The sequence below is a fragment of the Salvelinus namaycush genome, chromosome 3 (genome assembly GCF_016432855.1).
Source record: "Salvelinus namaycush isolate Seneca chromosome 3, SaNama_1.0, whole genome shotgun sequence".
NCBI lineage: Eukaryota > Metazoa > Chordata > Actinopteri > Salmoniformes > Salmonidae > Salvelinus > Salvelinus namaycush.
The window spans coordinates 69339879-69366012 of NC_052309.1; the positions used below are offsets into that span (position 1 = coordinate 69339879).

Sequence of the window (26134 nt, forward strand, 5' to 3'; positions counted from 1 at the left end):
CATAGGTGATTATATTAGACTATACATAGCTAGATACAGACCACATCAACTTTGCAATCGTCTACGAGCACATATCCAACCCTACAGTGGCTAGTATCACTGTACTAATCGCCACAGCTATGAAGCCAAGACATTCTATAAACTGAGGTGAAATTCCAAACATGACACAGGTGTTCAAAGGCAAACTAACTTGACTCTTGATCAGTGGAACATCTGAGAAGCAGACCTGGACTCTGTCTGCTACACACTTCACAGTGGAACCAAGCTGGGTATACACAGGCATTCTACCATCAGACTATGTATTTTTTGGAGGAGAATGAACAGCAGCTCCCATTGGCTGACGGCAGTGTGTCTCAAGGGAGCTTGTGAGCATCAGTGCGAGTGTGTGGGGTGGGCATGCATTCTTCAACCCCTTCAACAAAAAAAAAAAAATATATATAAAATAAAAATAAATGGCCCACTTTAGTCAAATCTGCTTTAGGCTAAATGCATCATGGGAAGGGAACAGCAGTGGCGCAAAGAACAAACACCACCCCCCTCCTCCTCCTCCTCCCTCCCCTCCGCCCCTCCCGTCCTGTCCCAGGGTGTATTACACTATCCTTTCTACACCTAGTTCTGGCGAAGACCAGGGCAAGACCGACAGGGACACTGTACCGGGGTCATGCACTAAATACTCTGATCCTTTCCATCTACCAGAAGAGGAAGACAGAGATCAGAAAAAGTACAGAAAATAGAAAGGAAACAAAACAAGTACAAAATAAAACCTGGAGAAAGGTGAGGCAAAGAGGAGGAGTACTGAGAGGAGAAGAGACGGTATTAGCACACATTTGAGAAAGGAGTATGGAGAGAGAGAGAGAGAGAGGCTTCTTACCCTGCATGGTTTTGCCCAGTCCTTGCCCCAGCTTCCAGCCATGTTTCTGAAGCAGCCGGTGCCCAATGTTATCCTGGCAGACAGAACAGAGGAGAAAAAGACCAAAAACATTCCAATAATAAGAAAAGCTTTTCCCGTGGGCACGGGTCACAAACACATACAGGACTACTATCAAATCATCACCACCTCCTACACCATGTGACATCAGTGTCTTCCAACACAGGGGGAGGTGAAGAGGGAGGGAAGGAGGGAGGGAGTGTGTAGTCTCTGTACTAACATCCTTATGGCCACACTGAGGGATAGAGAAGGAGCCTACCCTAACAGGAACTGATTAAAACCTCTAAAGCTTACAAACAGTCCCATGTTCTACTCATTGTTGTAACACAGAGAATATCAGCTGTCTGGGAGGTACGAGGGGAAGGAGGAAGAGGAGAAAGGAGACGGTAATATATGTATCACACGCTTATACATATATGAACCGCTATAGAGCGAGATCTATCGTACACAGACAAATGGAACAAAAACGAGGTATGGAAATCTTGCGTTAACAGAAAGAGGACCAGAAACTCCAAGCTTGTTGTGATTCCATAACCAAGACAGAGGGGAGCGCCACGAAAAATATGCAGCTGTCACGAGGGAAATACAGCGAAAGAGGGGGAAAGAAAGAGAGAGAGAAAGTGCTAAGAGGGCCTTGGGTTACCATTACAAGGCCCAAGGTTGAGAGTGTGTATGACTGTGTATGAGAGAGGAAGACTTCAGGTGCGTGACTGAGACTTAACGCTATGGGTCAGCAGTAAAACAAAGTGAAAAGCAAGACTGTCGCACCACTACAGTACATCATCAAACACAAAGAAAACAGAAACAATGAGATTTGAAAAAATAAAAAGGTTGCATTTCAGTTGTGATTATAACTATTCCAAGCTTTTCTACTACCATTCCCCAGGGTGCTGCAATCTACCAAAATCATACAAACCAACCCCCAAAAAAGGATATTTATAATCACAAAGAGAGTAGATGTCAAATTTCAAACAGAAAACCAAGTGGGAGGGATTGAAACCAAACAGTAAAACAGCATGCAGCTTTTTGTTAGAGTTTAACAAAAAGAGACGGTGTTAGTACTGGACTGTATATGATGATGCATATACAGAAGGGCAGGGTCAACAGAATGCCTACGGACCAATGGTGTTAGTCTGAGATGGGCTCAAGCACAGAGGTGATGGTTGGACAGGGTCATAGTAGATTGTCTTGACAGAGAGAGGGCAGTGGAAGTGGATGGAGCTGTAAGGGTGGTGTTGGGAGGGGGGGCAGTATGGGTTAGTGCATGTGGAAGGGGTAGTGGTTGTCACACACAGAACATGCTGCATCTCCGCCCATCTGCCTTTGTCCAAGAGATGGATTTTAGTCAATTTTATCAAGTCCCTGTGGTATTTCTACCCAAACTAGTACCCCCCCTCCCCCATCTGTATAACTAAGTAAACGCTCCCTGCTTGCTTATCGTTAACTACAATATCATTACCTAATTGGTTTGTTTTAAGTGAGTCACATAAAATATTGTTGAAATGGCAACTCCCCTCCAAAGCCACTGACAATCTCCCTCACATACAGTATTTGTTGTAGAGCCTTGCTGATAAAATATATATGAGCTGTATCTGTGTGTCGGTCAGATATGCTGGAGAAAGGGATCGCATGTGTACTTACAATAACTGGGGATATACATCACCTAGCATGGTGTCACCATATAAATATGTTCATGCTGGTTGCTAGACACATCAAGTCAGAGCAGATATAAATAAAAGAGGGGCTGGAGGACTACAATTCCCATGATCCTCTGCAGCCTCGTCTCTCTGCACTGCAGATGGTGCTGCAGTGGGCTCCTCCCTGCTCCCATTGACAAAGAGATACTAGGGATGCTTTTAGTTCTCACCGCAGTAGGATGGTGCTGTAGCTGCCTGCAACAACCCACACTGAAACACAAGCACTGGCTGAGCAGAGTAGTAGTTGATCTAATAGCACCTCTCAGGGTAGGTGGGGGAAATCAAATGTAAGCCAATAGTCTGTAACCCTCCCCCATAATAACTCTAGCTGTGTCTGTAAATTAGAATGAGGAAAACCAGGTGGGGCTGGTGATGGGGAGAAACTTCAGTCCAAAACGGCTGAGACTGATCGATGAGCCAATCAGAATGGACTGAGCAGAGTGTGAGGGCGGAGATGAGGCGCAGGCTGTGTGCTGAACAACAGATGAAGGAATGCACTAAATGAAGAAGAAAACAGACAGACGGACGATGAAAAGCAACGGCGGCGAGTTCCAACAGCAGTGCAAGTGGAGTGAAGGCATTTCCATACGAACCTGGCTTTAAAATACTGGGCTGTCAAAAGAACAGTCACACGTGACACAATGTAAGAAACCGGCCAGTCACTAACGCTTTCAACTGCAATTTGTTTTCTATCCTTTTCTTATTAAAAGAGCTAAAATCTTTATTTTGCCCTAAAGAATGTATAAAACACTGTACACAAAACAGAAATGTGGTAACTAGGCATGTCAATAAACTCACTGATTGAATGATTACTGTTATAGGAGAAATAAAAAGAAAATGTTATCCAAACAAGAGAAATCCACACCGAGTGTTGGTAGGGAGGGTAATGTGCATTGTGCTGTTATTGACACAGTGCATGGGAGGGGGGAGGTGGAGGGAGGGTAAAACCAAATAGATGGGGGTATAGGAAGGAAGAGGTATACAGGGGGCACCATACCAGGAGTCTTCAAACCTAGTGATGCTGACGGTGTCATTTTCTGTGTGTGTGTGTGTGTGTGTGTGTGTGTGTGTGTGTGTGTGTGTGTGTGTGTGTGTGTGTGTGTGTGTAGTAGACGCTGGCTGTGTGTGAGCCTCACACTGGGGTTCAGAAGCCCCTTGCATTATATGGGAGGTTTTTAATAGGGATTACTGCACCATCACTGTCTGAGGCCTTAACCCACAGGACAGACAGCACGCTAATCCACTTAACCAGAAAATAATATCAGAAAAAATATCAACCAAAACTTGGGTCATATTTAATATGATTATCTCTGTGTGAGTGAGTGAGTGAGTGAGTAACTGTGACAGTAGAAAACAGAGGGTGGCAGTCAGGCGTCACCCGCTCTCGTCCCCCTGTGGAATGTGTGTTTTTACAGGAGTATTGTGGAGCCGGGTCTGTTGGACAGAGCAGGGGGGCAGCTCTGCTCTTCCTTGTAAAGCTCTATTTCCAGCTCCGCTGTCCTTGGCGCTCTGTCTGTCTGCCTTGCACGCTCACATTCCTCCCTGCTGAGGCTCAGATAGGTGTGACTAAATGGAAACAACGGTCCCTGCATGGGCCTCAAGGGACTCAGGCCAAATAGAACAGACACCTTCCAACCAAGGCCCTGCCCTCTTAGCACCACCATATTGGAGAGCAGTTGTTACCTAACCTTGGGTTTGTTCAGTTGACCTTGAGGAGTTGTGACTTAACCGGTGGACAGACTTGGTCAGGGTCATTGGATCGGGGTCAGGGTTGTAAAGGGGACGAGTGACTGATGGCAATTGACCTTTCCCTTGGTAATCTTCCAGGGGCTCATTTTCCCAAATGAAGGCTGGGAGGTGGTGGGAGTGTAACACTAACACAGCATGGAGCAGAGGAAAGACACAGCTGGTGCCTGAGCAACAGCACAGTAGTCTGTGCGTATAATTGTGTGTTCCTCTAGGCTCGGCGTGTGTGTGTGTGTGTGTGTGTGTGTGAGTGTGTGGGCGAGCAAGCAAGCAATGTTGTTGCGCGTGTGGGTGGCAGTGAAAAAACACCTATACAAGGTTGATCATTTCAAAGACACCTACAGCTCTGTTGATACATGGATGTGAACAACAACATAGCCTTTAAGTAGTTGGTACACCGTCACAGTCTGTCAGACCCACCTCATCTTGATGATGTCAGCACCTGGACCCAGAGCAGAGAGACACCAAATGGCTGTTAGCACCCGTGATAACATACAGAGGGTGGGCAGGGGTCAGTGTGTTACTGCAGTCGTACTCCACCATGAGAGGGTGATGTATGACTTTTGACCTGTCATAAATCCCTGGGCATGTACGTTTCCTTCTAATCTGACTGAGGTTTGATTCTAACTGAATATTGTTGCCAGTGGTGCTGTGATGTAGCGGACCCTGGCTTGGTGCAGTGTCTCAGTAGCCAAAAGGTAAAAGGCCGGAAAGTATCATGTGAAATGGCACGGTGTGAAACCAATCTTCTCTCTCAAGTTCGAAGCCAGAACAGTTTGTGCACAGGTGTTTTTTAAATAGAGTTTGCTCTTGTGTGTGTGTGTGTGAACGTGTGTTTGTGTGTGTCTGAGGCTGCCCACTGTATTGCTCTCTCAGGGCCAGGGATTTGGAGGAGGGAACAGGGGTAGGGGACATTGGAGAAATGGGAGAGGGGAGGGGAAAAGGTGTTGTGATTAGGACAGAGTGTGAGAGAGCTAGTACCGAATGATACCCAGTTAACACATGCAATGCAAAAACCATTGTTAGAGAAAGAGCGAGAGAACAGAGGGGAAAGACAGAGAGAGAAAACAGATCCCAGTAAAGTACCACAGACCTCTAGCTGCCTACAGATCAGAACACACACGAGTGGTAGGGGAGGGGCGCAGAGAGGTGCGGGCGCTGCACACACAGCCAGCTCCGTGACGTGAGACACGCTGACGACTGTCACTGGCCCCCGTCACCCCAGAGCCATGACACTGCTGCTGGAGTAGGAGGGGGGGGGGGGGGGGGGGGGGGGGGGGGGGGGTCGGCTGATGTTGGTGAGTGTGTTACAGCCTTTTATAAATCAGACAAGCCTAAGTGGAACTGTGAAATTTCAAAGCTGATCAACTACAACTTCACTGAAATTAAAGGTTTGGTGTGTGTGAGAAATACGCATTATGTGAGCGCATGCGTCTGTGGTTGAAGTGACAGTCCTCGCTCTCTCTCCACGTGTGTCAGGGGCAGTCGTGCTGCAGCCCGGCTCTCAGCGCCCCTCCATAGACAATAGCGCAGGAGCAACAGAGCCACTTTACCCAGGTAGGCAGGCCACCTCTCCTGCTCTCCTCTCCACTCCTCTCTACCGCCCACCCAGTGGGCTCCTAAGCCAGTGAGTGGGTTGGTGCTACGTGGCTCAGCTTGGTTTGGTCAATCCGCCCACCATGACAACCCATCAGGGTATATATGAGTCACATGAAGGCCTATGGAGAAATGGTCAGGGCCAGACAGGAGTTTCTCCCTCACATTTCATAAAGGAAGCCTTTTTAGCATGGCTTAGTAATGCTTTCAGAGCAGCAGGATAACAGAGCTAGGAGAAGGACAGACTGACCTTGCTGTTACCGGTGTTGTTACTGCTGCTGTCTATGTGCCTCACAACAGAACAGACACAGGATTATTTACACCAGAGTGCCTGGCTGAATAATTTGGCTTTGTTACAGCTACATGTTAAGGCTAGCTCTCAACGTCTAGCGGTATAGTTGTGTGGGTGTGTGGCGTTTCGATGTAGACTGGCTGTGTATAGTTTTTTTTTAAAGCCTAAAAACCCTCCTCGTACCTACTTGTAAGTAAAGCTTTATTTATCAATGCAGCTGGAACTCTCGCCATGAACTCTCAAAGCAGCTGGGCTAAGATACTGTTCTGTTGTGCCTTGAGATGCTCAGAATCAGTTGGAGTCAGGGGACATCCACTATGCCCTGAGGAGGAGAGGGGATAGACGTTGTGGAGACAAGAGTGGAGTTCAGGCCTGCTCTCCGTGGTGCTTCAGAGAGAGAGAGACACGGAGAGAAAGATGGAGGGAGAGATGGAAGGGGGAGCGAGAGAAAAGAGCTGCCTGCGATATTATCCATGTGCCTCGTCAGCGAAAAATGCAGTCCCAGTTGCACAAGCACCATGCCAGCACAGAATGACAGAGGGTACTGTACACCGAATCACTGTGTAGTAGAGAGAGAGAAAGAATTGTTTGAACATAGATGCATGAAAAAGAACTGAGAGAAGATTGATTGAGAGAGCAGAAAGACGTAGAGCGATGTGAAGACAGAGAAAGAGTGATAGAGAGACAGTAAGAGAAGCGTTACAAGGAAACCCTAAAAGATGGGAGTAGGAAAGCGGAGCGTGCAAATACAAACCGGGTCATTGCTGCTTAGCTAATAGGGGCCAATTCGCTGCAGGAGAGAAATGTCGAACACCCCAAGTTGTGTACAATACTGTAATGTTCTGCGATAACTGTCCTATATACACACACAAACACAGAGTACACAAACTCCACACACACAAATACTAAACATACACTTCCATCTCCAAGCCTACACCTTTTCTCTTCTCTTCTCTTGATGTGGAGTGGATAAGGCACCGAGTCCATTTCCTTTCCCAAATCAGGTCAGAACAATCAGACCACATCTGATTCCCCTGTCCCCCCCCCCACCCCAGTGTGTGTGTGTGTGTTGTGAACATGTATGTGAGTATGCAATTGTGTGCTACACTTCTAATCTTGTTAGCCCAGAGAGTATTAGATATGATTTCATTCATCAACAAGACCCCTTGTGAGTATGTCCATCTCATGATAGTGCTTCAGTGCCTAGGGTGCTAGCAAGCTAAAATTAACTATGGGAGTGTGTGTGTGTGTGTGTGTGTGTGTGTGTGTGTGTGTGTGTGTGTGTGTGTGTGTGTGTGTGTGTGTGTGTGTGTGTGTGTGTGTGTGTGTGTGTGTGTGTGTGTGTGTGTGTGTGTGTGAGAGAGAGAGGTGTTGTAGAGGGGGCTAGAGAGGTTTGTACAAATGGCCTTTATTGCTATATAGCCACGGTGTAATTTAGCACCGAGGGCAAGGGAGACAAACAGGGATTAGCAATCTTCCACTACTAAACTCAGGGACCTCACGCTTCCCTAGAGGCCATACACAAACGACATTTTACTGTCCACTGCCCTTTTCACAGAGTGATTGGAAGGTATTTAAACTATAGACTGGTAACAGTGCCTTATCCACTCCACTCTAACAATCTGGTGAACTAGTGCCTGGATGACTGAAAACGGGCTAAAAAGACAGACGCACATTCAGAGTTAAGATCTACAATTAAAGTCAAATATAATAATGAATAATAATTAAAATATAATCCTATTCATCCAGCTAAGAGCTATCACACAGGAAATGGCACAGGAAGCAGAGGGCTTGGGAAGGGAGGGGGTCTACAGTAATTCTACTGATTGGGTAGGGAGAATGGGTTGTCAAGGGAACACTGGACGTGTCTATCACACAGGCAGTGTATGATAGAGGCTCTTATTCCTCTCTCTCTGGACCAATCATCCATTCTCTCACACACACAGTTTCAAGTTGGGCTTGTCCAAAAAGGTGCAGGGGTGAAGGATGCGGCCTTACCGATTCTATGGGCTTGTCCAGGGACGCCTGCTCCAGCTCCAACTGGCCCTCTTCATACTGGTCAAAGTGATTTCCCCCCTAGGAGAGAAGACATGGGGACTCAGGGTTAGACACCAGACAGCTAACACACACAGAGAGAGAGAGAGAGACAGCGCGAGAGAGAGAGAGAGCGAGAGAGAGAGAGCGCGAGAGAGAGAGCGAGAGAGCGAGAGAGAGAGAGACAGCAGTGAAAAGCCAGAGGGAACAACAACCAAAGGAAAATGGAACAGTCTGCAAAAGAGAAACTCCTACTGTTTCTGTGTTCCCTTGATGGAAGTGAAACCATTTCAGCTCCCAAGAGGCTAAAACATTTCAAAATTACACAAAAACCACACACAATCAAAAGGGGATGAAATGGACATGTTAAAGCACATATAGATGCCTACCAAAGACACACATTAATGCACGCACACACACTGTTGAGATAAGGTTCTTTACTGCCTAAGTTTGACAGTTGAAGAGCACCATATCTTACAAGACAGATGGAAACCTAACGTTCACCCTGAGTGGTTAAACCGGTTACAGTGGTACAAAATAATAGGCTAGAGTGTGTGTAGCTATATTACCACAACATTTCAAATGCCATGAGGTCAGTGCAGAGATCTAACCCATTTCACTTTACTGTCTGCAATGAGGGGGAACAAATTGGGGAGCTAGAATTAATTAAGTTATTTGTATTTTTCAGGGCAGCAGGATGCAAAAATGAGGCATCCTATTTGTATGAGACAGGGTCGTTGACCTGAGGACGACATCACGAGATGAGTAATGAGCGTGTCACTCCTTCCAGAAGGTGGGTGTTCTATACAGTCTCTGTTCCCAGACAAGACACATTACCCCTCAAAGCAGAGGCAGCAGAATGGCACATGAAGGTCACCTTGGAAAGCAGATGGGATTTCTCTTTGACCTTCAACCTGCTGAGACTGCCTTGTGTCTTCCAGTCATTCAATGTTCTTTCAATGTGTTCAATTAGACTGACTGAAAGCCACTGTTCCAATGTGTTCAATAATACAGAGATCCGGAGCCCCTTATCCTTTGCTCTGAGTATATTTGAGGCTTGGGTCATGCTGCGGTACTGACTTCATCAAATGGTTCTAGACGACTGAGGTAGGGCTATACGTTGACCTTTTGTTACGAGGAGCATGTGTGCGCCTAAGTTGAAAAATGTTTGCGCACCCAGAGAAATGTAGGAACACAATGACAAATATTTGAGTAAAATCGTGGCACTGTAGAGCCCCGTGAGGCTTATTGAGTTTAACACACAACCTCAGAGGATCCATCTCTAATACCTTTTTATTACAGAACATCAAGCCTAAGTGGGTTAGAACCTGCGGGACGTCTTCTGATGAGACTCTGATGCGCTCTGAAGTCTGTAGAGGCGGCCGCCAGCAGCAGTGACTGTCTACTCACCTACTGAATCTACTACCGCTTCATCTTTACAACTGTGGGATCCACTGAAGAACACAGATACTAGCCTAACTACAATAGATCACGGTATTGTTGCTCAAACCTTCAGGGCAAAACAAGGATTCAAATCAAACGGATCATCTGTTCCCTTATTTCTAACCAGACAACATGATTTATACCACAGTAAAGCTTTACATGAGATCCAAGGATGACACTAGCCTGACCGATTTAAAAACAGGTACAAACAACCCTCAAACCACTGTCCGAGCCCACATTAAACGGGTCATTATTTCAGTTGGAGGGCAAGCTGCATCAGCATGTTTGTTTTGGAGAATTCTATTAGGGAGAGGCAGTTCCTTAGAGCGAAGGGAGGTGGTTATTTACCATTTGGGACACACCACTCTTGATTTTCTGAAGTGATCAGAATGCCTAATGTGTAACCAGCTGCAGCTCCAGCAACAATCTTCCCACTGCTGCCTGCTGGTCCTCTCTCATCTCCCCTCCGTCTCTGGTCTAATTTCACCACTCACAAAAGCAAAATAAATATTGTGGCATTAAAAACAAATAAACATCAATCTAAACTTGTAACTGAGGGTTTCCGCTACCACTGCATACACTGAAATGGATGCTTACCTCGAATGACCCCACATTAGGGGAGGTCTGCTGCTCAGACCGAGTCTGATGGTAGAGACATAAAAGAAGAGAGACTGGGTGGCTGCCCTGAATACTGAGCAGTATTCTCTGCATAGTGTTATAACATGCAACATGCCTGAGCCCCAATGACAATTTAGTCTAAATCAATGGGCTTTCTATGAGATGGGTGGGATGAGACTATGTCTGTGTACACAGGCTGAAGTTAGACCGACTGTCAGTGGATCTCTGGGTGTTCCATGTGCAGTGTTGCTTGGCAGCGGGCTCTTGTGTAGACCAGGAGAGAAACACCTGGCGAATACTGAGCGACTGGGTATCCTGGACTAGAGATAGTTACATATTTTGATATTATTTTTGACAATACATCGTATCTACAATATCGCAATATTATTTTTGCGCTAGTTGGCTGTACCTGCACCAAAACTCCAGTAAAAAAATATATATAATAATTGAAATCGCAATGCATATAGAATCATGAGAATCACAATACATATTGTATGGGCACCTAAGCTAAGTATTGTGATAGTATCGTATCGGGAGGTCCCTGGCGATTCCCAGCCCTACTAAGTAGCGTAACATACATACATCATCATCATCTAACAAGAGTTAACAAGCATCATAAAATCACTTAGTTTCAAACCAATGGAGCAACTTTTTAGCCACATGACTCAGAAGAACAGTGTGCTTCCACACTCACAAGCAGACCCCATCTCACACGCACTGGAACATATGCCCTGCCCTAGGACTCCCTACCAGAGAGCCAACACTTTCAGCAGGAGCCAGTAAGGCAGCCATACATGGGCTCTGAGGTCCCCACTGGAACACCCAAAACCTGGATGAGGTGTTTCTGCACCCTGATCACATCATCAATCCGTTGAAAAGTGCAGACGGCTTCATTGTAAATCAAACACAAAACATTTCCCTCTCAAAAACCCAAGTGCTGCAGAGTTTGCATGACAAACATGGGTCACTCGGGGCATGAATGCCCAGTCTCATTGTCCTTGCTCATCAAGCCACCCTCCCCAATTCCCCCTCATATTCTTTAACGAAAGGGGAAAAAGCTGGCCTCAGCAGCATGTGAGGAATGAGCTCCGACCAGAAAAGGCAGATTGGTAAGTGCCACACTTCCCCCCCTGGGGTCTATTCACCAGAACCATTCAAGCCCATAATCCCAGTATCACATACCATCCAACCACCACAGAGTTGATCAGGTAGGGGAGTATTGGAGGTACGATAGACAGCTTGTTCTGTGGTCTACATTCATAAAAGAACAATTGAAACCCCTCATTATTTCTGGGAAATCAAGCCAACAACTGCATCAAGAGAGAGTGTTGTAGTGTTGAGGTAGTGTTGTTCTAATGGGAGAAAATAACAGACTGGGTGTCTGGGCACAGCTAGGAGAAACCCACTATGATGGAACCCAGGACAGCAGAAAGTTCACAAATTCTTAGAAACCTAGAGTGTTTGGAGAGACAATAGATCATGGAAATGCAGAATGCTCCAGAGGGAATGAAGGCAGCAGAGTGTGAACACTGACTGCGACAGTTTGAGACGGAGCAGTATCACGGCAGCAGACTGGCTTGGCTCTGGCTGTGTGAGGCTGGGCCGACCTCACGCCTCTGTCTTCTGCTCCTCACAGGAGGTAGCGTGGTGTGAGGAGGGCTCATTGGGCCTCTGGCTGGCAGACTGCATGCTGGGAACAGCTGGTCTGGAGCAGTCTTCACTGGGCTCTGAGGCCACACAACAGACCGTGTGTGCTGGTGCTGCCTCTTCTAGTCCTAACCCCCCCACAGCAGCTGCACAGGATGCCCAGCCACAAACACAGATCTGTAGACACCATGAGAGTGGTCAGTGGCTGTCCACACTAAAACAAAGATAATATTCTTGAAGTGCTGTTTCTGGTCCAGAAAGGCTGACGACCATGCTGACCACTAGGTAACCAACAGTTTGGAAATAGAAATCTCCTGTAATTTCCTTGTTCTACATTCTTGATCTGGTATTTTATCTTGGATCATTCAATCAGGTCTTGGATGGGGGCAGCGTTAAAGAGCACCCAAAAACAAATAGAAAACTTCCCGTCCAAAAATAGGTGCCGCCATCACTTAGGAAAATAAGCCCCTAGTCTCATCTGTCAAAATGTCTTACTTAACTTCTTATGGCTGCAGCCCGACGTCGGTACACTTATGACAACAGCCAGCTCAAAGTGCAGGGCGCGAAATTCAAAAGATATTTTTTTTAAATATTTAACTTTCACACATTAACAAGTCCAAGACACCAGATGAAAGGTACACATCTTGTGAATCAAGCCAACATGTCCGATTTTTAAAATGTTTTACAGGGAAGACACAATATGTAAATCTATTAGCTAACCACGTTAGCAAAAGACACCATTTTTCATTACTCCACCAGTTATTTACTCCATCAGTAGCTATCACAAATTCGACCAAATAAAGATATAAATAGCCACTAACCAAGAAACAACTTCATCAGATGACAGTCTGATAACATATTTATTGTATAGCATATGTTTTGTTAGAAAAATGTGCATATTTCAGGTATAAATCATAGTTTACATTGCAGCTACAGTCAGAAATTGCACCGAAAGCAGACAGAAAAATTACAGACACCAACGCCAAATATCTAAATACTCATCATAAAACATTTCTGAAAAATACATAGTGTACAGCAATTGAAAGACAGGCATCTTGTGATTCCAGACAATATTTCCGATTTATCAAGTGTTTTACAGCGAAAACAAAATGTAGCGTTATATTAGCTTAGCACAATAGCCAGAAACACTTGGGTGCCGGCGACTACGGCAGATATATGAAATAACATCATAAAATGGGTCTTACTTTTGCTGATCTTTCATCAGAATGTTGGACAAGGTGTCCTTTGTCCAGAACAGTCGTTGTTTGGATTCAGAACGGACACTTTCCCTCTTCATTTAGCAAGCGCGCTAGCCGGGTGCCACGACACTCTCCATGTCAACAAACGGAACACAGCAAAACTCCCGAAAAAATTTCAATAATCTGATGAAACCATATTGAAAAAACATACTTTACGATGATATGGTGACATGTATCAAATAAAATCAAAGCCGGAGATTGTAGTCGCCTATAACGGAAGCTAAACAAAAGGCAATCACACTGTCCAGCTCGCGCTATTCAGAGTACCGAAAATGGTGGACACGAGATTCCAAGATGATGTGTTCCAACTCAGATCGAGATAATCACCTCATTTCTTCTCTCACAGCCTCTTGACAACCAGAGGAAGGTGTATGACGTGTATGTATACTAATAGGTCTTGTGCCCATTTATAGGCATGAAGAAGAACAGAGCATCGATTTCAGACGTTCCACTTCCTGGTCAGGAAAAGTGCTGCAGAATGAGTTCTGTTTCACTCAGAGAAATAATTCAAACGGTTTTAGAAACTAGAGAGTGTTTTCTATCCAATAGTAATAATAATATGCATATTGTACGAGCAAGAATTGAGTACGAGGCCGTTTGAAATGGGCACATTTTATCAGGCTACTCAATACTGCCCCTTGCAGCCCAAACAGGTTAAGGGCTGCTAAAAACACTCAGGGAATGTGTCAAGTTAGACATGGCTTAAATAAAAACAAAATTGATCACAGGCTTATAAATATCAGAACACACCAAAGAACAAACAGGGATAAAACAGGGCAGTTAGCATAACATGTTCTAAGCCTCATTAGGAGAGCAGAATTCTGCTGGGTTCAGGAACGGAAGAAGAAAACCAGTATGAAACACAAACAGCTTTTCATAACAAGCATGAGACAGGGGCATGACTGATGTGTCATTTTTGCAGACGGTTAGATTTGCTTGCAAGGGCATGTGAGAGCAGAGCAAGGAGATTTAGGCGAGTTAATGGGAAACGTTCAACATTCAATTGCACAGTGTAACCTACAGTGACAACCCCCCAATCTCTGCCTTCTCTCACACCCTGCAAAAGAGAAGTGTTGGCATGAATATTTAAGAAACATCTTGAGCTAAATTCATTCATTCACCAAATAGGCCGCAGGTATTTGAGATGGAAGTATGCCACAGACATTCATTGGAGGACTGAAGGGCAAGACATAATTCATCACAGACACAGCCAATAAAAAAAGTCAATGTAGGCTATATCAAAGCTCACCATTTAATCATTTTCTGTATCACGAACACCTTATATTTGCAGAGTTCTATTACATTGGGACCTAGCAACTAGCGAGCATTACTGACTGTGGCAGGACTCTTTTGGAAACACTCGCTCTCTGACAATGAGAACTCAATGAACAGAAAACACTATGCAGTGTACAATAAACTGGTAGTATACATCCATGGCCCTGCTTTAATATAGCCTAGTAGTTGACTTTACTATAGGGTGGTGACAGAGCAACACTTTGGCCTCTGCACTATCTATGGGCACCATATGAAAATAATGACTGTCCTTTCCATTACTGTATACATAATCCCAGCATGTCACTTGTATACATCGCACACATTTCACAAGAGTTTGAGTGTTTGCTACGGTCAAGGACAAGTGTGAGTAGCAGACAGCGAAAGCTGCTTGTGGGTAGACAGCTCCAGCTGCCCACAAATACAAGCATAAGCACAGGCCGATGCCAACACCAACTAAAGTAGGGTACAGTAAAACAACACAGCCATGAAGGCAAGCAGATCTTTTGCCAGACCCAAGGGAATTAGTTTGAAAAATATGTAGGTTATCCCAATTTGACGCATTGTAACATGATCATTGCAGTGTTAGGATGCCAAAATATAAGAAACTGGCACAGGATATGCACATTTTTGACAGTGCAGTAGCCAGAACATGCAGCTCCCCCAGGACTGCATGCAGAAATATCTGCCCACAGAGAGAAGCACGAGATGGAACTTAACTTTCTAGAGCAGTGGTCACCAACCAGTCGATTGCGATCTCCAAGGCATTCCTAGTAGATCGCCAAACATTTCTGCAAAAAACCCAACTATAAAGCCTTGTGTTCCTATTCATTTTTGTTTTGTTGTCTCGGGCTGTTTGCGGTATGTGCACACAATACAGCTGCCCTGCGAGCCGGGTAGGTGAACTGTTGCCATTTTGAACCATTTCATGTGTCAAAGTACAAACTCTGCCTTCCCGGCGGGCCCAGAGAGCAAATCAAGTGCACTATAGGCCTAACGCTGGCCAATCGGATGGCTCAGATGACCATGTCTGCAGAGACGTAGCAGACATAAAAGAAAGCTACAGCAAAGTTGATACTATAAGAATTCAAAATGTTTAAAACCATGACTAGAGAGAAACTATCAACGAATACAGCAAAGAGCTGCTGTTTTCATGAGTGAGTTCATGTTCAAGTTCTTACTCAGCACTATCAACATGTTGTATTTAACACTTTTAAGCCATAAAATTAAATTATTCCTATTTCCACTCAGCGCTACAACAAGTACTGCAGCAGTAGTGAATGAGTAGGAAAATTGATCTATGGCACTTTTTGGTCAGTGGAGGAAAGGGAAAGCGAAGGGATGTTGAGAGTAGAGGTCGACCGATTAATCGGAATGGCCGATTAATTAGGGCCGATTTCAAGTTTTCATAACAATCGGAAATCGGTATTTTTGGGTGCCGATTTGCCGTTTTTTTTTAATATATATACCTTTATTTAACTAGGCAAGTCAGTTAAGAACACATTCTTATTTTCAATGACGGCCTAGGAACGGTGGGTTAACTTCCTTGTTCAGGGGCAGAACGATAGATTTTCACCTTGTCAGCTCAGGGGATCCAATCTTGCAACCTTACAGTTACCTAGTCCAACGCAATAACGACCTGCCTCTCTCTCGTTGCACTCCAACAGGAGACTGCCTGTTACGCGAATGCAGTAAGCCAAGGTAAGTTGCTAGCTAGCATTAAACTTATCTTAGAAAAAACAATCAATCATAACCACTAGTTAACTACACATGGTTGATGATATTACTAGATATTATCTAGCGTGTCCTGCGTTGCATATAATCTGACTGAGCATACAAGCATCTAAGTATCTGACTGAGCGGTGGTAGGCAGAAGCAGGCGCGTAAACATTCATTCAAACAGCACTTTCGTGCGTTTTGCCAGCAGCTCTTCGTTGTGCGTCAAGCATTGTGCTGTTTATGACTTCAAGCCTATCAACTCCCAAGATGAGGCTGGTGTAACCGAAGTGAAATGGCTAGCTAGTTAGCACGCGCTAATAGCGTTTCAAACGTCACTCGCTCTGAGCCTTCTAGTAGTTGTTCCCCTTGCTCTGCATGGGTAACGCTGCTTCGATGGTGGCTGTTGTCGTTGTGTTGCTGGTTCGAGCCCAGGGAGGAGCGAGGAGAGGGATGGAAGCTATACTGTTACACTTGCAATAAAGTGCCTATAAGAACATCCAATAGTCAAAGGTTAATGAAATACAAATGGTATAGAGGGAAATAGTCCTATAATTCCTATAATAACTACAACCTAAAACTTCTTACCTGGGAATATTGAAGACTCATGTTAAAAGGAACCACCAGCTTTCATATGTTCTCATGTTCTGAGCAAGGAACTGAAACGTTAGCTTTCTTACATAGCACATATTGCACTTTTACTTTCTTCTCCAACACTTTGTTTTTGCATTATTTAAACCAAATTGAACATGTTTCATTATTTACTTGATGCTAAATTGATTTTATTGATGTATTACGTTAAAATAAGTGTTCATTCAGTATTGTTGTAATTGTCATTATTACAAATAAATAAATAAATAAAAATCGGCTTTTTTTGGTCCTCCAATAATCGGTATCGGCGTTGAAAAATCATAATCGGTCGACCTCTAGTTGAGAGGCAGACCCTCAGTTTGCTGCTCACTCCCTCCACTGAGACTGACCAGATTGCAGGCACCATCAGCCCAGTAAAATAAAAAGCTAATTATTTAAATGTATGCTCACTCAGCTGTGCTTCACAAGTAATCTATTACCGACCGATGTGATCATGTAGCCTACCTCAATTTTTTAAAATAGATATATATTTTTTAATGGCCCCAACAAGAACAATGCACTGGCAGGGAAATTCAAGCAAAGCCAATATGTGGTGATAATGTATTGGGCCTATAGCTTACGGCACAAGCCTCATTGCTACAGTACTGTTTTTAATCAGTTAATTTTGCAAGGGTTTACATTTAAGTCATGTTAGATCTCAGGTTGCATTTTGACTCAAAGTGATCTTGACTCAGAAAAGGTTGGTGACCACTGTTCTAGAGTTTTCCCTGTTAACACTATCAACGTTGCCCTTTACTGTGGCAAATGTGTTCGAATCAATGCAATAGCCAATTTCAATTCAACATACCGAAACAAAACAAACTATGCAAGAGATTTTGTTGTAGGCTAAATGCATCGGAGTAGGATTCTATAGCATTGACACACACTACTCTGCCCGTACTCTACACAGACCGGTGCGGCATAAACAATCAGAGCTGCAGTAGGCTTATACGCAATTAGACCATTGACATATGGATCTGTGCCATTTACTTTGAACTGGACTGTGTTTGCAGCATGAGCGGTCGTGAGTAGATGCGCTTGTTTTGAGATCAAAGCTAGAGCTGCATGTAGCCACATTTTGTTCATATCCTTTGCTAGTTAGTGAGTTATTAGCTCAGTCATTTGTAGTCAGCAATAGGGGAGTGACTGCTTCCTACAAGAGAACAAAACGTGTACATTTCTAGACATCTTTGAAACCCGAGTCAGGTAGAGCTTTATTTATGTCTTAAAGGGGCACTATTGTATTTTGAGACAGGCTTGAATCAGCTAAGTAGCCAATAGGCAGAGGGTAGCATAACTTGTCTGATGATCTGTAATAATGGTATGGGAATAATAATGCATTTTGTAAAGTGGTTTCTTGGATCAAACACAATATTTTCAGTCACCTCCTTGTCTGAAGCACAAGTTGATAAACAGGTTAATGTATATTTATTTTCAAAAGTCTCATGGAATGAAGGCCTACAATGAACACCAGACATTGGCTGCTACTGTAGGCTGAATGATAGAACAGCTATTTCCATGTTAAAATGTTATGGGATGCATTTTCTCCATTGTTTTGATGGTAGGCCACTCTGGTAGGACTACATTATGATCAAATAGCCATAGTAGCCTACATTGCCACTGTTAAAATTGTAACTTAAAGCAGGTACAGCAGTGTTCACAGTAAACACGTATGGGAAGTTGCACAGAATTCTCACGAATTTTCACAAAGTTCAAGAAATTTGCTCAGAGCTTAAAAACATTTTAGGGAGCATTGCTGAAGACCACAACATAATCACTGACATTTTCTATTCTAAATACTCTATGTATTCACTGGCAACAGCGGCCGAAATTACACACTGGAAGACCAACAGATTATAAGGATGACGTCAGTCACAGGCAGAAACTGGACAGGACACCAACTCAACCCCATCCTGTCTTGGGTTTCAGACAAGCTAAGCAATAAACCAACTAATCTGAATACATTCATTGCATATGGTGAGGTTAATAGTTAGTGTTGTGGTGCTGCCAGCAATACAGTTAAAGTTGTAGCCCATTAGATGTAACATGCCAAGTAATGAGTGAACTAGTTGGCATAACTGGTAAATCCGACATCAGCAGAACAAAAGCAAAACACATACCCAGCAATGTCGAGCAACTGAGACGGGAATCCGCTGACCTTATATGTACCCTACTAGTAGCGAATACATTGTGGGTGCAGGATTCACCAACAAGCGGCGTAGCTAGCTACAATAGCTAACTAGCTGCAAACGATACATGTAGTTAGCGCTAACATTACACATATTATTCTCAACTCGCCCGAATGTTGCACATTCAGGTATGGTATGTAGTTCCATGGATGGTGGCTACAGTACAGTAGAACCCATGTTTCCTACGTACGAGCTCTGACTTTGCTGATAGCTACAATGAGGAAAATGTTACTATGACTGTGATGCGTTTGTCCCACCTAGCAAGCTAACTTAACATGAATGCACTAACTGTAAATCGCTCTGAATAAGACCGTCTGTTAAATGTACATTGTCATTGTTGTCATTGTCAGCACCAACAATGTGACAGCTAGCCAGCCAACTAATGTTAGCTAGCTCGATGTAGTTAGCTCATTTCCCCAAGGTCACTCGGTTCACTTTGTCAAAATGACTAATATTATTTTGTATCCACTAAGCACGTGCTTAGAATTGGTAGTTGTGGGTTCAATCCATTGCTCGCCAAGACGAGCTCGAGAGCAATGCAACTCGTCGAACACTGGACTATCAAGTTGCAGCTAACTAGCCTAGCTAGCATACCTTTGAACCTATTACAGATTCCTGATTCGTTTCAAAATGTGTTATTAAGGTGCACAATTATTCTCGTGATATTATTTATACTATATTGTGTTTAGTTGCTAAATATTTGATTAACATTACCTGGAAATCACGTTCTTCGTTGAACCTAGAAAATCTGTCAGCCATTTTCTGTACGCAGCAGCTTCTTTCGTCTCTCTGAATGCTGGACTTGGATACGCCTACTGAGTTACCAACAAAGCAACTGTCCAATTGTAACTCGCAAATGCTTTGATTGACGTATACTTTGAAACAATGTAGCACATTTGTAAAATAGTGTAACTTGTTGTTATTAAGTGTGCCCAAGCATATTAGCTGGTTCATAAACAAGCAACGGCCACCCTCATATGACAATCTAGGTCATTTAGTTTAGACTACATTTATACCCCACATAAATGCCCACTCATGTACACTTTGTTAGATTAGAAATATTATTATTTTACTTTCAGCTGTCGAAAGAGAGCAGTAAGCTATACATTACATTATTACTTTGTTATTACAGCTCAATGGGAGACAATGCATTTCCACAAGCTCTACCTGGATAACAATTAAGCTAGGTTCCCATGCCATCTCGTGGCCATACATTGAATAGCGCCAAGGCCACACAAATCAAACAGCATTTAATTGTCACATGCTTCAAAAACAACAGGTGTAGCCTAACAGTGAAATACTTACAAAAAAAAGCACCACATGATGAATAAATACACAATGATACAGAAGCTCGGATATATCTATTAGGTACCAGTACCGAGTCAATGTGCAGGGGTATGAGGAAATTGAGGTAGATATGTACATATAGTTGTGTGTACGTGTTATGTGTGAGTGAGCGGTGATGCAGACAGTCAAGATGCTCTCAGTGGTGCAGCTGTAGAACTTTTTGAGGATCTGAGGATGTCAAATCTTTTCAGACTCCTGAGGTAGAAGAGGCGTTGTCATGCCCTTTTCGACTGTGTTTGGACCATGATAGGTCCTTACTGATGTGGACACTGAGGAACTTCAAGCTCTCGGCCTGTTCCACTACAGCCCCATCGACGTGAATGAGGCGTGTTCGGCCCTCCATTTCCTGTAGTCCACGATAAACTCCTTTGTCTTGCCCATGTTGAGGGAGAGGTTGTCGTCCTGGCACCACTCTGCCAGGTCTCTGACCTCCTCAACATAGACAGAGAAAAAAGCTGAGAAAATATGTTTTTACTTTAAACCCAGCATGACAATTACTAATCTCAACTATTTTCTGCTGTACAATGGACAGCCACATCATATTTAGCTTACATTGATTGGAGTGTATTGTTTTTGGTATCTTTTAGTTGTCACAGCCATTTTGCACATAGATGATTTTATTATGTTGAAATGTTAAAGTTGAAATGGTGCTAGAATTAGTGAAGGCAGCTCCTGAATTCTTTGCGACTTAATTGTGGTAGCCTAACTCTCCATGGTTCTAAAATCAATAGTTGTTTTGTAGTCCGAAAATGTCAGAAACATTAACTTGCATGTTGTAGGTCATGTAACTGTTTGTTACATGCAATATGCTTTGTGGACTTCACCTGACAGTGATGATGAAACACGTGGTTGATTTTATTCTGCCACTGCTCCATTTTACCCCTTGATCACACCAACAGTGTCATTGCGCAAATTGGTACGCAGCATCCTCTGAATATGTGTGCAACAAAAGTTCAACATTCACCTTCTGCTACCATTTCTGTTAAGTTACACTTCGATCACACCGACAGCATCATTGCATTTTGGTACACCAGAATTACATTAATTTCCAATTAAATGCTGCGTTTGCCTTGCAGCATTCCGTTGCATAGGCAGTTATAGTGCGTTTGGTGTGGTGCATAAGTTGGAATCTATGTGTCAAACTGTATGCATAGACGGTTTGACAGAAATGGTAGCAGAAGGTGAATGTTGAACTTTTGTTGCATACATATCCAGATGATGCTGCATACTATTTTGCGCAATGATGCTGTCGGTGTGTTCAAAGCATTATACACATACAGTTTGACACATACGTTTGATAAATCCAACATATGCACCACACAGAACACACTGCAACTGCCTCTCCAACACAATGCTGCAAGGCAAATTAAGCATTCCACTGGAAACGAATGTACTTCTGGTGTACCAAAATGCAAAGATGCTGTCGGTGTGATCGATGCGTTAGCATCATTGCATTTTGGTACACCAGAAGTACATTCAATTCGAAAAAAACGCTGCGTTTGGCTTGCAGCATTGCCCTGCAGAGGCCGTTGCAGTGCGTTCTGTGTCGTTGGATTTATCGAATGTATGCATCAAACTGTATGGTAGTGGGCTTGACAGAAATGTTAGCAGAAGGTGAATGTTGAACTTTTATTGGACACATATCCAGATGCTGCGTACCATTTTCCGTAATGAACCTGTAGGTGTGATCAAGGCATTAGGCCTATATACAGTTGAAGTCGGAAGTTTACATAAACTTAGGTTTGAGTCATTAAAACTCGTTTGTCAACCACTCCACAAATAACTTGTTAACAAACTATCGTTTTGGCAAGTCGTTTAGGACATCTACTTTGTGCATGACACAAGTAATTTTTCCAACAATTCTTTACAAACAGATTATTTCACTTATAATTCACTGTATCACAATTCCAGTGGGTCAGAAGCTTACATACACAAAGTTGACTGTGCCTTTAAACAGCTTGGGAAATTCCATAAAATGATTTCATGGCTTTAGAAGCTTCTGATAGGCTAATTGACATCATTTGAATCAATTGGAGGTGTACCTGTGGATGTATTTCAAGTCCTACCTTCAAACTCAATGCCTCTTTTCTTGACATCATGGGAAAATCAAAAGAAATCAGCCCAAAATTGTAGACCTCCACAAGTCTGGTTCATCCTTGGGAGCAATTTCCAAACGCCTGAAGGTACCACGTTCATCTGTACAAACAATAGTATGCAAGTATAAACACCATGGGACCACGGAGCCATCATACCGCTCAGGAAGGAGACACGTTCTGTCTCCTAGAGATGAACGTACTTTGGTGCGAAAACTGCAAATCAATCCCAGAACAACAGCAAAGGACCTTGTGAAGATGCTGGAGGAAACAGGTACAAAAGTATCTCTATACACAGTAAAACGAGTGCTATATCAACATAACCGGAAAGGCAGCTCAGCAAGGAAGAAGCCACTGCTCCAAAACCGCAATAAAAAAGCCAGACTACGGTTTGCAACTGCACATGGGGACAAACATCACACTTTTTGGAGAAATGTCCTCTGGTCTGATGAAACAAAAATAGAACTGTTTGGCCATAATGACCGTCGTTATGTTTGGAGGAAAAAGGGGGAGGCTTGCAAGCCGAGGAACACCATCCCAACCGTGAAACACGGGGGTGGCAGCATCATGTTGTTGGGATGCTTTGTTGCAGGAGGGACTGGTGCACTTCACAAAATAGATGACATCATGAGGGAGGAAAATGATGTGGATATATTGAAGCAACATCTCAGACCTCAGTTAGGAAGTTATAGCTTGGTCGCAAATGGGTCTTCCAAATCGACAATGACTCTAAGCACACTTCCGAAGTTGTGGCAAAATGGCTTAAGGACAACAAAGTCAAGGTATTGGAATGGCCATCACAAAGCTCTGACCTCAATCCTATACAACATTTGTGGGCAAAACTGAAATAGCGTGTGCGAGCAAGGAGGCCTACAAACCTGACTCAGTTACACCAGCTCTGTCATCAGGAATGGGCCACAATACACCCAACTTATTGTGGGAAGCTTGTGGAAGGCTACCCGAAACGTTTGACCCAAGTTAAACAATTTAAAGGCAATGCTACCAAATAATAATTGAGTGTATGTAAACTTCTTACCCACTGGGAATGTGATGAAAGAAATAAAAGCTGAAATAAATCATTCTCTCTACTATTATTCTGACATTTCACATTCTTAAAATAAAGTGGTGATCCTAACTGACCTAAGACAGGGGATTTTTACTTGGATAAAATGTCAGGAATTGTGAAAAACTGAGTTGAAATGTATTTGGCTAAGGTGTATATAAACTTCCGACTTCAACTGTATAATGGTGGCAAGGCATATGACAGGGATCATCTACTAGATTCAGCCTCGGGATGATTTTTTCTTGAGAGGATGGTTGGGAGGCGTAACATAACTACAAATAATTTGTAGACTGCAAATTGACTGCAAGAAGCCCTCAAAAATATGTTTGACTAAAACATAATAATTTCAAACCTTTTTTACATTTGTATATGATCACATCGTGTCTCTCTATTACACGTGGACATACTTTGGAACAGATTCATTAATTGAAAATCACTTGGTTTTTTTTACAGTATTTTATGTCCAACAATGAAAATTCCACCCACCAGAAAATGTATAAATATGTACAGTACAAGTCAAAAGTTTGGACACACCTACTCATTCAAGAGTTTTTCTTTATTTTTACTATTTTCTACATTGTAGAATAATAGTGAAGAAATCAAAACTATGAAATAACACATATGTTATCATGTAGTAACAAAAATAGTGTTAAATCAAAATACATTTTATATTTGAGATTCTTCAAAGTAGCAACCCTTTGCCTTGATGACAGCTTTGCACACTCTTGGCATTCTCTCAACCAGTTTAACCTGGAATGCTTTTCCAACAGTCTTGAAAGAATTCCCACACATGCTGAGCACTTGTTGGCTGCTTTTCCTTCACTCTGCGGTCCAACTTATCCCAAACCATCTCAATTGGGTTGAGGTCGGGTGATTGTGGAGGCCAGGTCATCTGATGCAGCACTACTTCTTGGCCAAATAGCTCTTACAGAGCCTGGAGGTGTGTTGGGGCATTGTCCTGTTGAAAAACAAATGATAGTCCCAATCAGCGCGAACCAGATAGGATGGCGTATAACTGCAGAATGCTGTGGTAGCCATGCTGGTTAAGTGTGCCTTGAATTCTAAATAAATCACTGACAGTGTCACCAGCAAAGCACACCCACACCATCACACCTCCATGCTTCACGGTAGGAACCACAGATGCAGAGATCATCCGTTCACCTACTCTGCGTCTCACAAAGACACGGCGGTTGGAACCAAAAATCTCAAATTTGGACTCATCAGACCAATGGACAGATTTCCACCGGTCTAATGTCCATTGCTCATGTTTCTTGGCCCAAGCAAGTCTCTTCTTATTATTGGTGTCCTTTAGTAGTGGTTTCTTTGCAGCAATTTGACCATGAAGGCCTGATTCACGCAGTATCCTCTGAACAGTTGATGTTGAGTTGTGTCTGTTACTTGAACTCTGTGAAGCATTTATTTGGGCTGCAATTTCTGAGGCTGGTAACTCTAATGAACTTATCCTCTGCAGCAGAGGTAACTCTGGGTCTTCCTTTCCTGTGGCGGTTCTCATGAGAGCCAGTTTCATCATAGTGCTTAATGGTTTTTGCGAATGCACTTAAAGACACTTTCAAAGTTCTTGAAATGTTCTGCATTGACTGACCTTCATGTCTTAACGTAATCATGGACTTTCGTGTCTCTGTGATTATTTGAGCTGTTCTTGCCATAATATGGACTTGGTATTTTACCAAATAGGGCTATTTTCTGTATACCACCCCTACCTTGTCACAACACAACTGATTGGCTCAAATGCAAAAAGAAGGAAAGAAATTCCACACATTTTTTACTTTTAACAAGGCACACCTATTAATTGAAATGCATTCCAGGTGACTACCTCCTGAAGCTGGTTGAGAGAATGCCAAGAGTGTGCAAAGGTGTCATCAAGGCAAAGGGTGGCTACTTTGAAGAATCTCAAATATAAATTATATTTTGATTTGTTGAACACTTTTTTGGTTACTACATGATTCCATATGTGTTATTTCATAGTTTTGATGTCTTCACTATTATTCTACAATGTAGAAAATAGTAAAAATAAAGAAAAACCCTGGAATGAGTAGGTGTGTCCAAACTTTTGACTGGTACTGTGTATTTTTAGATTTTTTTCGCTCAGAAAACTTGGGGGGATAAAACTGGACCGCCGGGGAACCATGTCATATGAACTAACAGGATATTATAGAGCAAACGCAAGTATCACAACACATAGGTTGTAATATGGCTATTTTTTCCTGGCTTGGCTTCCCCAGTGATTTTACCCACTCACCGCTACTGGTAGGCCTACATGCTTGCCCTTCGCTTTATGCACACTTTCTCATACTTGGGTGCCACCAAGCATGTCATGTCAGAGAAACCTCCACTAGCGCTTGGATTAGCCTTGGCAGCCGCTAGTGGTCGCTATGGATCCTCACTATCCATAGCGTCCAGGTTCGATATAACTTAGTTGAGAAAAGTTGTGCCTACATTGTGATAACATTTAGACTGCGTTTAGACAGGCAGCCCAATTCTGATTTTTTTCAATCGGATTGGATTTGAAAAAAATCGGATGAGAAAAGATGTGATTGGTGAGA

The 26134-nt window shown here is 43.3% G+C and overlaps 1 protein-coding gene across 10 annotated transcripts in view; it reads right to left on the reverse strand.

Moving 5' to 3' along the window:
- Positions 1-19856, reverse strand: part of LOC120036206 (G patch domain-containing protein 8-like) — a 38616-nt gene extending 18760 nt beyond the window's left edge. For 2 of the 10 annotated variants that reach the window (XM_038982703.1, XM_038982731.1), the window contains exons 1-5: positions 19782-19796; positions 8258-8335; positions 7014-7049; positions 3219-3237; positions 872-944 (exon numbers count right to left, since the gene is read on the reverse strand). In XM_038982703.1, coding sequence (XP_038838631.1) covers positions 872-878 — 7 coding nt within the window. In that variant the 5' untranslated portion in view covers positions 879-944; positions 3219-3237; positions 7014-7049; positions 8258-8335; positions 19782-19796. Of the gene's footprint in view, positions 1-871; positions 3186-3218; positions 4747-4791; positions 5600-7013; positions 7050-8257; positions 8336-19781 lie in introns of those variants that run through there. The other 8 variants (XM_038982710.1, XM_038982737.1, XM_038982690.1 and 5 more) reach the window with 6 other exon arrangements.
- Between the last annotated feature and the right edge of the window lie 6278 nt (positions 19857-26134).